This window comes from Procambarus clarkii, chromosome 37 (genome assembly GCF_040958095.1).
Source record: "Procambarus clarkii isolate CNS0578487 chromosome 37, FALCON_Pclarkii_2.0, whole genome shotgun sequence".
Lineage (NCBI taxonomy): Eukaryota > Metazoa > Arthropoda > Malacostraca > Decapoda > Cambaridae > Procambarus > Procambarus clarkii.
In genome coordinates, this window is record NC_091186.1 from 19,288,173 (window position 1) to 19,302,676 (window position 14,504).

Here is a 14,504-nt window from a genome sequence, read left to right on the forward strand (position 1 = left end):
GGACGTCATGGGCACGGAGATAGACCACAGGCTGGAGAGCCGTACGAACCCCGCGGATGACCTGGGAGACCCGCACCCTCGAACAGGGAAGAAGGAAACCGGAGCAACCGAAAGCGTGTCCACGAACCCAGAAGCCGTGGCATGCCAATAACGGCGGAGAGCCGCAAACGGACAAAAACAAAATGCACCCTTGGCCCAATCAATTAAGCATCAACAACCCAGGGACCCCTCCGGAAAGCAGCAGTCTCATTCTTCACCAGAAAAGAAGGAGAAGGCAACAGACGACCAAACCGATCACCCCGACCGAAGGAGCAGAAAACCCCTGCGCAGGAGGAGAGCATAAAGCTCACCTACCCGACCCGCAGAGGCCAATGCCAACCGGAAAAGAGGCATAGAAAAACAAACCGAAACTGAAGGGGCCACAAGAAAACGAGGAGAAGAAAGAAAAGAGAGCACTCTGTCTAATGACCAGGACGGCTCAAGCGGCGCAAGAACAGGCCGGAGGTGAAACAACCACGAGACAGCTTACGAACGGTGCAGATGAAAGTCCAAAAGCAAGCCGAAGCGGCTCCGCCAGTGCCGCATAAAACGAGGCGACAGTATGCGGCAAGTCGACGGCCCCCAACCCCCAGCAGAAAAGCCAAGCCGACGCCAACAAACGCAGCCACTGAAGAAGGGACCGAAGGAAAAGGAAGGACCGCCAAAACACCCCATACTGCCGCCAAGAAGCACACAGGTGGGACACCAAAAACGAAGCCACCTGACCACCAACGGACGCGAGATACCTGGGGCAGAACGTAATCAGCCCTGCCAAGGGTCATCCGAGCCTAGGAAGAAGCGGAGTCGCAGGAAGATCTCGGGTGCGACCACCAAGGAAGCAGAGTCGGAAGCCCAAGCCGGCAAGGAGGAGATGGAACGTCTGCCGAACAGAAAACTCCCCAACGCGAGCAAGCTCGCCAGGGGATCGGAAACCACAAGTCCGACGTGAGACACCAGAGAAGGGACATCGCAAGACCCTGAAAAAAACAACAGGTAGGGCAAGCCAGGAAAACTGGAATCCAAACCTGGCAACAGGAAGGCCAAAAGGCACAAACAAAACACACAACAGTGTGAAGGAGGAAATGATAAAAAGACCAGCAGAAACGCCCCAGCACCAGCGGCCAGGGACAAGAATGAAGCAGGAAGATGAGAGGAATGCATGAGGAAGGGAAGTGGCGGAGGCCAACCCCACAGCCAGTGTCCAGTGCAGGTAAGAGCCCAGTAGCCTCTAGAACTTGTACAGAAAGAGAATGATAGGCGAGGGGCGAGACGAAGAGCCAAAGCTCATCCCCAGCCAGCACAACTAGGCGAGGACAACGAGGTTAGGACAGAGAATCCAAGGAACATGGAAAAGCTAAGCCCGGCACAGCAAGGCCAGCAAGGAAGGAGGGCCCCAGAAAAATCAAGGGAACAAAAAACCCAAGCAAGGAAGGTGCCAGAAGGAGCACGGAAGGGCTAAACAAAACGCCGCAACCATACTCCCAAAAGCAGCAACATTATCAAAACGGCAGCAAAACGTCACCACACTCCCAGAGGAAGTGACAGGGTAGATAAAGATAAACTGTAACACGGGTGGCACACAAACAGGGGGACACAGGTGGAAACCGAGAACCCAACTGAGCCACAGGGTCGTTAGAAGAAGCGTTTGCAGTGTCACAGGTAACAGATGGAACACATTAGGCAGCCCATACCTGGGCTGACCCCATACACAGTTCCAAGTGTAAAAACGAGAGAGCCCAGGAGGCTCAGAAATCCGCACGTCAGTCGAATGACAGGTGAGAGGCGGAACCAGAGCCAGAGCCCAACCCCGCAAGCACAATTAGGCGAGCACAATGAGCACCAACTCACCTGCAGAACATAGGCGCGGAAGGGCCATGACGCAAGCCTATGAAAATGGAGCCGCTGGAGGCAGCCAGGGTATCGTGCACCCATAGCCGAGAAAACCGGGAGCACTGCCTGCGGAAGGCAGGCCAGAGCTGCTCATGCCGAAGAAGAGGAGGGGAACGGCGAAGAAGGCACCCCTACCCAAAACACGGGGAAAACCCTGTGATCTCCCCATAGCAGCACTCCAGAACACCCCCAAGAGCAACGGGGCACAGACTGGAGAATGATAAGAGCGAGAGGCGAAGCCCCCCGACCCCACAGGCTGCAGGCAGAGGCAAAACAGTGAGAGTCACCCTGAGACAAGGGGGACAGAGCAACCCTCGAACTTGCACAAAGCGAGGGGGAGGGGGACTCCGGGGCCACATCCATCGGGCCCACACTTCCCCTAGGGGTTTCCCAGGGTCCTGAGCATTTACTATAAGAGGACTCGTGCTCAGGTAATCCCAGGCAGGGTACTGCTAACCGGCGTCCATGGCTACCAAACAACGTTCTAAGAGCTGAACCCCCGGGACGTGTACACTCACAGGGCCTAGTACACTCACAGGGCCTAGTACACTCACAGGGACCTAGCTGAGGGAACCACCAGAAGAAGGAAGAGAACCCGACACAAAGGGGGAAAGAACCAAAGGCAGAGCCCCCCACCAGGAAGACAAACAAAAAGAAAAAGAAAACCCCGCAAGAGTACAGCGTACCCAGGCGGAACAGAGCCGGCCGCTATGATTGGTGAAAACAAGCTGCGCAGCACCCTGCGCTCCGCCAGTGCAAACTGCCCCTTACCCTAAGGCGAACAAGGGAGACAGAACCCCCCTATCACACAAAGGGCGGCCAAAAACCGAGCAGAAAACGGCCTAGCAGAACCAAGACCCAAGGAACTTGTGGAAGGTAACCCCAAGCTCCAAGGGCAGTACTTACAGGGCACCTAGGGAAGGTAACCCTAGGCGTATGCAGCCTGAGTACTGGAGACTCACTCCCGGCTCACGCACCAACTAGAAGACAGACACCACACTCCAGGTACAGTGCTGAACCAATCACTGTAGCCGGAGCACACAACCGGTGCCATTAGCATCAGCCGAAGAACTGGGGTGTGGATCGCTGGCGTGGTAGGTCTGGGGCTACCCCTTCTCCCTCCCGGGAAGGGGGGAAGCTGCGCAGACAGCGGCGCGATGACAGGTGACGTCATACTAGTTTGCTCGTTTTTGTTTGGGGTGTTCTATCCACTCGTTCGATTTTTGGTTGCAATTTTCACCAGAATAGGGGTTTGTTTTGGGATGCTTACCTTTCTGGGTGCCTGACCAAGTCGATGGCAGACACAGAATGCTTCCAACCACACAGGGGTTTCTATAGGCCATTGCTCCCCCTTACCTCTCTAAAGAGGGCCAGGTTCTGGCTCGTGGTCCCCGGTAGGCCCATAAGAACTCCGTACACATGACTGATGCCAAAGTCTGACATTAGCATATCAGCCTGGTAAGCTCCGGGGAGCCTCCGTGACTCCCCCAGAAAGGAATTTTTATTAAGCTTATGCCACTACCAGCATATGCTTGTGCACATGTTCCAGCCTGAAATTTTTACCTGAAAAAACACTCAATAAAACTAGAAAAAGACCAGATATACAACAGTGGTAAGACCACTTTTTTTAAATTAAAATGCCTACTTTACTTAGGCACCTTGTGAGAATTGCTTAACATGACTGCCTACAAAAATGTTGTTAAGAAGGTATGAAAGACAAAGTCAGCTTGAGAGACTATTACATCCTGTATCAACAATCTATCTTCGGCAGATAGACCCGGGCCAAGGAGATGTAACTAAAATAGACATTCACATGTCACCAGATGTGCCTCAGGCCAACCAACACACACAGGTCAATATGCTTTAAGACGAAATAGGCGAGTTTATCAAAACTCTTCAAGACCAAGCAAGGACTGTGCTTAATCTTGGAGCAAATTTGCAGTATGGCAAGACATAAAATATAATTGTGCATCAATTCACAGTTCAAATAACTCGCATCTATGTAATAACTGTGTAGTAGATAATGGCTGGCAAAGACACCAATGAGAGAACTGTAGCAATATTCTGATAATAAAGCAGGAACAAACTCAAGGAAGAGAGAGGCTCTGCTACAGCCAAACAATCCAAGACAACAGCATTCAGAATAAGCTGACAGTTCTCAATAAACTAAGTGAGAAAAGAAAGGATAGGAACACTGCAACCAACAAAGAAATCTGGTGAAGTGCTAAAAACTTGTAAAATGCCTTTTAAGTCACCTCATATTATCTCCTGGCCTCAAAGAAACCAGGCAGTAAAAAAAACTAGGCAGACAGGTCCACCTCCTGAGATAGGAATGTGTTGCATATCCACGACGGAAGGCAGGGCAAACCACATCTAGTAGTAGGCATCCATCAGTCTCAGGAGACTATGCAGTTGCACTCTGGTTGTCGGTAAGGAGAGGCCTCTACAGGGTGCAAAGCCAGGGTAGGTTGATACGGGGGAGAAGCTGTCACCCATGCAGCAGGTCCCCCCTCTCCACAGCGCCAAGTCTCCAATGGAAAGGCAAATGCTAATATGATTGGTTCCAGCGATTTTGCAGGAACTGTCAGAATGAGGTTGAAGGCAACAACGAACTGCCCTAGGGGCTCCAGTTTCGGAGTTTACCTCGAGGTTGGTAAAAGAAGATACAGTGACTCCAAACCCAGAGACCGCCGTGGTCGGGGCCAGAGAAGAACCACCCCAGCAGGGGCAAGAACAACGCCAGCCTCCTGAAGCAGAGCTAGAGCTGAACGACTCCTGAGAGCTAGACAACCGAGTCCAGCACCTAAGGGTTCAGAAAGAGATCGTCACAGCTCCCTTTCACCCCGAGGCCGGCTTTCTTCATGACCCAGCAGAAGGAAGAATAATAATTATCAATTAACACAATTATTATTATAATTATTATTATAACGATAATACAATTAATAATTATTACTCGAAGCCGGCCTCGGGTTCCAGCCAGAGATCGTCACAGGGAGCTGTGACGATCTCTGGCTAGAACCCACATCTACTTCTGTCAAAATTAGACAGAAGCACTGAAGAGCCTGGAATACCTCCAGTTGAAACTTTTCCAGGTTGACAAGGAAGTCAAACCGAGTCAATATCTAAAGAACCAACCTCCTGGCAAGGGATAAACTGGTGAAGAAATTGAGTGCCAGGCTGAATCCTTGCTTGCCTGTTAATGGCAAGCAAGGAGTCCCACTCAGAACTTCAGTCAGTCCCTGAACTATGGCTGGATGGGAACATGCTAATAGGCATCATGCAGATCCATGAAAATAAGCCGTGACTGGCTGCCAACTACGGACATGGTGGTCATACAGAATGTTGGACAATGTAAACTTGTAAAGTCAAGAGAGGATGTAGCATGGCAGAAAGGAGTCCTATTTGGGAATAGTTATGAAGCAGGACACAATTCAAAGCGAGTGAGTCACGTGATCACCCCCCTTGCCCAACAAATCACTGATTGCATGGCAAAGGTGGGTAGAGGGCTGGCTAGGAGCCAGTGACACCTGGAAAAGATGAAGCGACCGAAACCAAGTGAGACTTGTAGAGGCAACGTGCAGGGCTCAGGTATCTCGGGTCCAAGTTTGCCAGAAGGCACCAAAACTTCCTGACCTCACAAACAACCACTTTAATAATTAAACCATCTGGAAAAAAAAAAAAAAAAATATATATATATATTAATGTAATGAAACGCCAGTTTCTGGGTGAGCCCCCGGAGGCTCCCCGAAGCTATCATCACTGATTAGGTGCCATACTAACCTAGCGTCATCAGTTGCCGAGTTCTTTTTGCCGACCAGGGGTACATGAGCCAGAACCTGGTCCCCTCAGAGAGGAGCAGGGAGCAATAGACTATGAGCACTTTATAGTTAAGAAATGTCATAATTGCCATCGACTGGGAAAGGACCCAGTAAGGTAGGCAAATCAAAATAGACCACTGTCTGGTTAACCTGTGCAATCTACATCGTAAAAAACCAGCGTTGAAATAACGAACCGCCATTTTCTGGCTGAGCCCCGGAGGCTCCCTGGAGCTTATCGGGCTAATGTATGTTATATTAGACCGGGACATTAGCTAAGGAGTTGAGACCTACCAGGGACCAGCTCCAGAACCTGGCCCCGTCAGAGAGGTTTCAGGGAGAATTGGCCCTGGAAAACCCCCTAATGGTTGGGGTTTTCCTTCTCTGCCATCGACCAGGGTTAGGCACCCACAAAGCTAGGCATAACAAAACAAACCCCACATGGTAAAAAACTACAACAGAAAATCAAACAAAGAGGTAGAAACTCCCTACAATCCCAAGGAAACAAGCAAACAAGCAAACATCACACTTTACTGCCACGTCGATCATCCGCGCAGCCCTCCCCACCCCAAGAGAGGGAGGGGGGAGCCCCAGACCTCACCACGCACAACCCATATCTTAAGAAGTACTGTACATCAACAAACTGGAAAAGGTGCAAAGACATGCCACTAAGTGGCTCCCAGAACTGAAGGACAAGAGCTACGAGGAGAGGTTAGAGGCATTAATATGCAAGAATTAGATGATAGAAGAAAAAGAGGTGATATGATCACTACGTTCAAAATAATAACAGGAATCGATAAAATTGATAGGGAAGAATTCCTGAGACCTGGAACTTCAAGAACAAGATGTCGGATTTAAACTAACGAAACAAAGCTGCCGGAGAAATATAAGAAAATTCACTTTTGTAAACAGAGTGGTAGACGGTTGGAACAAGTTAGGCGAGAAGCTGGTGGAGGCCAAAACCATCAGTAATTTCAAAGCATTATATGACAAAGAGTGCTGGGGAGACGGGACACCACGAGCGTAGCTCTCATCCTGTAACTACACTTAGGTAATTACACACATGGGCGTATGCACATGCATATACACACATGTGCGCACACACACACCTGTGTGATACACAGGAAGATCCTGTGTATCGAATTTACTCAGTTTCTATGATCGAGCCACAGAGATATTACAGGAAAGAGATGGTTGGGTTGACTGCATCTATCTGGACCTAAAAAAGGCTTTCGACAGAGTTCCACATAAGAGGTTGTTCTGGAAACTGGAAAATATTGGAGGGGTGACAGGTAAGCTTCTATCATGGATGAAAAATTTTCTGACTGATAGAAAAATGAGGGCAGTAATCAGAGGCAATGTATCGGAATGGAGAAATGTCACAAGTGGAGTACCACAGGGTTCAGTTCTTGCACCAGTGATGTTTATTGTGTACATAAATGATCTACCAGTTGGTATACAGAATTATATGAACATGTTTGCTGATGATGCTAAGATAATAGGAAGGATAAGAAATTTAGATGATTGTCATGCCCTTCAAGAAGACCTGGACAAAATAAGTATATGGAGCACCACTTGGCAAATGGAATTTAATGTTAATAAATGTCATGTTATGGAATGTGGAATAGGAGAACATAGACCCCACACAACCTATATATTATGTGAGAAATCTTTAAAGAATTCTGATAAAGAAAGAGATCTAGGAGTGGTTCTAGATAGAAAACTATCACCTGAGGACCACATAAAGAATATTGTGCAAGGAGCCTATGCAATGCTTTCTAACTTCAGAATTGCATTTAAATACATGGATGGCGATATACTAAAGAAATTGTTCATGACTTTTGTTAGGCCAAAGCTAGAATATGCAGCTGTTGTGTGGTGCCCATATCTTAAGAAGCACATCAACAAACTGGAAAAGGTGCAAAGACATGCTACTAAGTGGCTCCCAGAACTGAAGGGCAAGAGCTACGAGGAGAGGTTAGAAGCATTAAATATGCCAAAACTAGAAGACAGAAGAAAAAGAGGTGATATGATCACTACGTACAAAATAGTAACAGGAATTGATAAAATCGACAGGGAAGACTTCCTGAGACCTGGAACTTCAAGAACAAGAGGTCATAGATTTAAACTAGCTAAACACAGATGCCGAAGAAATATAAGAAAATTCACCTTCGCAAATAGAGTGGTAGACGGTTGGAACAAGTTAAGTGAGAAGGTGGTGGAGGCCAAGACCGTCAGTAGTTTCAAAGCGTTATATGACAAAGAGTGCTGGGAAGACGGGACACCACGAGCGTAATTCTCATCCTGTAACTACACTTAGGTAATTACATGTACATGTACGTGCGTACACACACACACACACACACACACACACACACACACAAGTGCTGGGAAGACGGGACACCACGAGCGTAGCTCTCATCCTGTAACTACACTTAGGTAATTACACGTGAAAAGAAAAATACTAGCCGCCGACCAGCGGGCAGAGAGTACCACGCCGGCCAGGCAAAGAAGGCACAAAGAAGCACAAAACTGCATCAAAAGGCCCACCTCGACAACAAAACCCAAAGCCCCAGCACGAGATCACAACACATGCCAAGACCCAAAAAGATCAGGCTGCAAGCCAAGAAGACCCCGGAACCCCATAAGGCAGAACAGGGTCACACATGAGGAAACAATACCCCTTGAACCCACAAAGGATTCCAAGAGGATGAAACCTTCGGAACGAAACCAAAGAACCCAAAGGAACCCGGAATTGAACGCGGGGAAGCCCAAACCATCACATTTGCCGGCGGAAATACACCACAGAAAGGCAAGGCACAGCCCCCAGAGAGAACCCCCAAGGAAACGGCCAAAACAGACTGAAAACTGAGGGACAAGGTGTGGGAGCAAGCATAAACGGACAGGGACACTGAGCCCAAACCCTAGGGCCCAGACCCAAAACAGACAGAAAACGGAAAATCCGGTGTAAAAACCAACACCCAAACGTTCCCAGAGGAACAGAAGAAGGGCAGAAAACACCAGAAAAGCAAAGAAATGACAACAGGAGAATAAAACCCCTGAAAGAGGTGAAAAAACTCACCCAAGACGCTTGCACACCCAGGCGCATGTAAACAAACAGCTGCGCTGCCCTGGTGGCCACGCCCGGAAACCGGCAGAAAGAAAATGGCCACCAGAACAGGGGGCTGTGACCGACGCGAAAGATACGAAAACACACCAGCAAAAGTGGGAAGCAAGCATACTAGATCGGCGAAAAACTCCGCCCTGAAGCAGAAAACCCCAGGCAGGGGCAAACAGCACCAGGACTGCTAGCAGGCATCTCCCACAGCCCCGGGAACCTGCAACAGAGGCCCCAGGGCAGAGCCATCCTCCACGCCTTCCGCCCTTACACAAAAGGAAGAGTCCATGGGAAAGGCAGCAAGAAAGGGCCGCTGGTAAGACCCGGAAGCCTTGGCACGAGGAACAGGCTCAAAAACCTCCATCCCCAACCCGAACAAGGTAGCCCCCGAAACCGCCAGAGTCTCAGCCCCAACTAAACCCCGCCCCGACCCCGAAACCCGCAGACGGTCCGGAGCCGGGAACAGGGAGGGAAAGGGGCGAATAGCACCTAACCAAAACGGGGCGGCCCCGGGGCATCCGAGTGGGAAACCAACCTAGCGTGTTGCAGCAACCTAACCTAGCTTGCAACACGGATGCTGCCTATACTCTCAACAGTAATAACATCAGGAGAGTACTGGAGAACAAGCAGAAAATATCTCTCGCAAGACTCCGGATCAAAGAGTCCGGGACCCAACATCCAACATGACGGAGGTAAAAGTGGCGACTGTCACCCGGAGACAAGGGCACAGCAACCAACGAACCTGCACAAGACGGGTTGGAACCCGGAAGACACATTCAACGGTCCACCGAGCCCTGATGGTTTTCCAGGGCCCGTAGAGTAACAACTACGGGAAACCCGGGCAAGGTGTTGCTCACCGGTTAAAACCCAAAACTAACAAGGGGGTAGAGGACAACACTGAAAACCCCTGCGACGTGTACAATCACGGGGGCCTAGCAGAGGGCCACCAAACACTACCATTGGAACAATAGCCACACTAGGCAGACCCCCTACCAAGCAAATGAAAATAAAAACAAAAGAAAACCCCAGCAAAAGTACACTGTCTCCAGAGGCAACAGGAACCAGTCGCCGCTTAGGTGGCAAGTCGCGCAACACCTTGACGCCCTAACCAGCACAATACCAGTCCCTACCCAGGGCCAAACAAGGGCCCCAAGCCCCAGCTGGCCCCAAGGGTGAGGCAAATGCCGAGCAGCAAGAACCTCTACGGGAATGGTTCCCGAACGCCCCAGGGAAGATAACCCTGTCACACAGGGGCAGTACTCACAGGGCACTTAGGGAAGGAAGCCCCTAAGAGCATGCAGCCCCGGTACTGATGAGGAACACCTGGCCACCGCACAACCCAACACACGGCAGTGAACACCACGAAAGGCAAACACCGCCTAGGAAACCGAGGCCAGAGAAGCGTCTATCCCGGTTGACATTAGCGTACGAAGTGATGCTAGGCAGCCAGCATGGTGAGGTCCGGGGCTCCCCCCTTCCCCTCTCTGGGTGGGGAGGGCTGCGCAGATGATCAGCGTGGCAGTAAAGTGTGATGTTTGCTTGTTTCCTTGGGATTGTAGGGAGTTTCTACCTCTCTGTTTGGTTTTCTGTTTTAGTTTTTTACCATGTGGGGTTTGTTTTGTTATGCCTACCTTTCTGGGTGCCTAACCCCGGTCGATGGCAGAGAAGGAAAACCCCAACCACAAGGGGGCTTTTCCAGGGCCATTGCTCCCTGAAACCTCTTTGAAGGGGCCACTCAGGACATGAACTGCACAGAAAGCCAAACCCTGAGAATCAAGCAGATGAGCCACTCGAAGGAACCAACCCCAAGAGGCAAGGACCGAAGAGAACCCCTGTGGTTCAAGCAATGAACCACCAGAGAACAGTCCGGAGCCGGATGGTAAAGCCCCAAGTGACCCGAACCCTCCAGTACTCGCCCAGAAAATGGCATTTCATTACATTCAACGCTTGTTTTTTCCCCCAGATAAAACATCCAAGTAAAAGATGGATGCACCTGACGTGAGGGTGGGTAAATCACACCAGCAAATATGCTAAAACTAATTCAGAAAGGGAAGAGGGGGACAAAAACTCCCTTTCCTGCAGCAACAACCCCAGCCCAGAACGCACAAGGACCCAAGCAGGGGCAGCTCTGGGGGCTGCCCCTGTGCTTCAAGTGCTCCAAGAGGACTCCCACCAAGCTCCGAGAATCCCAAACACAGGTCCCAGGGCAGAGGCTTCCACGCCCACCACCCCTGAAGAAAAGGTGGCATCCAGAGGAAAAGCTTCCAAGAAGGAAGTCCACTGGGTTGACCCAGAAGCCTCAGCGGGAAAATCTGACTCGACCACCTTCGCAGACAAATCGGAAGGGGCAACCCCCAAAGCCACTCGAGCAAAACCCCGCCTTGACTCCGAAACTCTCAGACATTCAAGAGTCAGAAGCAGGGGGAGGAAGGAACAGAGCGAATCATGCCCACCTGGGAAGGAAGCAGTGGTGAGGAAGGAACCAAGGTCAAAGCGACCAACACCCCCAAATCCTGGGCCCTAAAACCCAAGTGGAGCAGCTTCTGGGGCCACCTACCGGGCAACCAACCTGGCTCGTTGCAGTAAGGAGAATCAAGCATGCAATGCAGCCGCTGCCTGATCTTTGAGATCACCAGGCAAGGAATGGGTAAAGTGAAGTACAAGTGGGGAAACAAGGCCTGCAAAACTCTGGGTCAGTGGTGTCCCCGACCCAACAGGCAGTGTGAAGGAGGCAGTACGGATGATGGTTTCCCTGAGGCAAGAGCAACAAACAACCCTCGACTTCGCACAAGACAAGAGCGGCCTCAGAAGTAGCCATTATACGACCAAGCCCATGGGGTTTTCCAGGGCCCATAGGGTGAATGAGCACCCTACTGGAAGCCCAGGCACAGGAGCTAGCAAAGCTGGTAGAACCCTGTCAGGTAGCAGGCAAACTAACTACCAACAGCTGGTATGAAACCTCGGGAGAAATAGAGGATGACTACCAACACAACCTAGGCTTGCCTAATAAGGAGCTAAGCAGACCTCCTCTGTCTAAACAAGGTGAGAATGCCAGTGAATAAAAAACCAGCGTTGAATGTAATAAAACGCCATTTTCTGGGTGAGTCCCGGAGGCTCCCCGGAGCTATCCAGGCTGATATGGATACCCTAACTATTTTGCATCAATCGATGTGGGTGGAGTTCTAGGCCTACCGGGGACCACAAGCCAGAACCTGGCCCCCTCAGAGAGGCACGGGGAGAAATGGCCCATAAAAATGCACATGTGATTTGAAGCATTCTATATCTGCCATCGACCGGGACAGGCACCCAGAAAGGTAAGCGCCTTTCCTTTTAGGTAGGCCTAAAACTCCACCCACATCGACTGATGCAAAATAGTTAGGGTATCCATATCAGCCGTGGATAGCTCCGGGGAGCTGTAGGGGTTCCCCCCCAGAAAGAAAATGAAAAGAAAACCCACTGACGACACACAACAAACAAACTGGCAATCAGAGAGAAACATGGCCGCTGTGTTGAAGTAAAGCTAGCTGTGCCAGCCACAGTGCACCCCACCCAGCCAATAACACTCCTCTACCCAGGGCAAGACGGAAAGCCCAAGACCTCCGATTTACCCCAAGGGCAAAGACAACATCACGTGATGAAGGTCTCAAATGGGGAAAGATTCCCAAACGGTCCAGGGAAAATAACTCTCGACACTCACTGAGCAATGTCTTTTGCTGACATCAGAGCACAAGGGTTTTGGAAATGCACCTGGATGTGTGCCTTGGGCAGACTCATCTTATTGACTCTCTTCTCTTAAGGGCCAGATATCAAGGCTTCAGCTGCTGTTCTTCCTACAGCTTCTTCTTATACATCTCCTAAACACCAATCTGCAGCCCAGGTAAGCCTCATCCTTCTTGTAGTATGTGGCACTTCAACTAAGATTTGTCTTAAGCAGCAACCAAGTGGGATAACTCCAAAGGAACTTTCTTGAGTAGCATATTCGGTCACTCTTGCCCTAGTACTTCTTTCATTAGCTTCTCTGTATTTGAAGGTTTCCTCTAGCTCTGCCATCTACAGCAACAGGAGAATATGTGAGAGGATATGGCAGTGGTGTTGACACTGACCTGTTGTTGGTCAGTGGTAGGACCTGCTGTAGAAAGGTAGTTTGCCAGGGCACAGCTCATGAACTCTGTGTTGCAAGCAGAGCCTGGACAAACTTTCTTTTTAATGAAAGCACTTTTCTGTGTACCAGAAGGGAGTATAGGATCATGCTGAGGGACCGACCAAATATAATGACCAGAAAGGTGTCATGTACATTTGACACTACTTTCTTTAGATAAAAATTTATTAGTGCATCAAGAATATGTTTACCCATAATGTGCAAAGTATACAACATTCCTGAGAGGGAAAACTAAACAAGACGGAAAATGTACCTTTCAAAACAGGATATTCAACATGCATACGTAACCATCCAGAAAAATTTATTACCCTCAAATTTTTTAATTTCCTTTGCTAATTTTCTCTGAACTTAATGAAATTGAAAAATATTGTTAAATATTCAAGGTTGGTGAGAAGCCTGTATTGACACAAACATACTTCTTTAAATAACATATCATACGAGGAGAACTGGCCAATGCCCATTTACTTACTGATGGCAATATTTAAGTCTCGTCTGGCAACGAAGCCAACCAAGTATTGAGACTGTCTGCTCACGACCACAGGGAACCCATTGTGATCTGTCTCCCGAAGAAGTTGCTCTACATCGTCCAATGTCATGCTGTCCTGTGTAATTACGTAGAAAGATTCGTTCTTCCTGTAGAGTACATTCAGGACATTACCAATTGTAAATGATCAGGTTTCATAGAACCTCATGACAATTTTTTAGAACCTCATTATTACTTTTATTAATAAAAAACTTACAGCATAAACCATATACAAAACTAGTAACACATGCTTCATTACTGTGAAAGAGTTCGACAAAAAATGTAAAGTGCTGCTGCTATATTTCAGCCCTCCACAGTATGATACCATCAATCCTTAATCTGCAAGGGATCCCACACTGGAAGAACAGTAAGGCAACATAATTATCAGGAGAAAGTGTTAAGCCATGATGACTGTATAGCACTCGGAAGGAATGAGGATAAGGATTTGGGATAGGAAGGAGGGAAGAAATGATGCCCTACTACTTGGATGTCGGACAGGGTAGAAGAAAAAACCAGCGTTGAATGTAATGAAACGCCATTATCAGAGCGAGCCCCGGAGGCTCCATGAAGCTATCCAACTGATATAGTGCTTTATTAATTTGGGGTCATCAGTCATAGGAGTCCTTATGTCTACTGGGACCATGAACCAGAACCTGCTCCCCTCAGAGAGGTGCAGGGAGCAATGGCCTATGAGCACTTTACATTTCAAGTATGTCATATTTTGCCATCGACCAGGGAAGGCACCCAGAAAGACAGGCGAAACAAAAACGACAGTTTTGTGAAAATTGCGAAGTACGTCCAGAAAGAGCAAAGGAACTCCCCCAGAAAAAAAGCAAACCAGCAACCCTTCACTCAACTAGCACTCCTGCTCATTAGAGTCCCCCCCCTCCCCCCCCTGCCCACTCAGTTCTTTAATGATGCAAAATCGCAGGCCGGAGGGATGGAGGGTGTCAGGGAGCT

At 49.2% G+C, this 14,504-nt stretch overlaps 1 protein-coding gene across 22 annotated transcripts in view; it reads right to left on the reverse strand.

The window, feature by feature from the left end:
* The window catches only part of ClC-c (chloride channel protein 3), a 165,057-nt gene that overhangs the window by 15,714 nt on the left and 134,839 nt on the right, over window positions 1–14,504 (reverse strand). For all 22 annotated transcript variants that reach the window (XR_011230662.1, XM_069337220.1, XM_069337218.1 and 19 more), the window contains one exon: window positions 13,491–13,654. Coding sequence is in view for 21 of the 22 variants with exons in the window: in XM_069337220.1 (XP_069193321.1) it covers window positions 13,491–13,654 (164 nt within the window). In the remaining variant the exon portion in view is untranslated. The remainder of the gene's footprint in view (window positions 1–13,490; window positions 13,655–14,504) is intronic.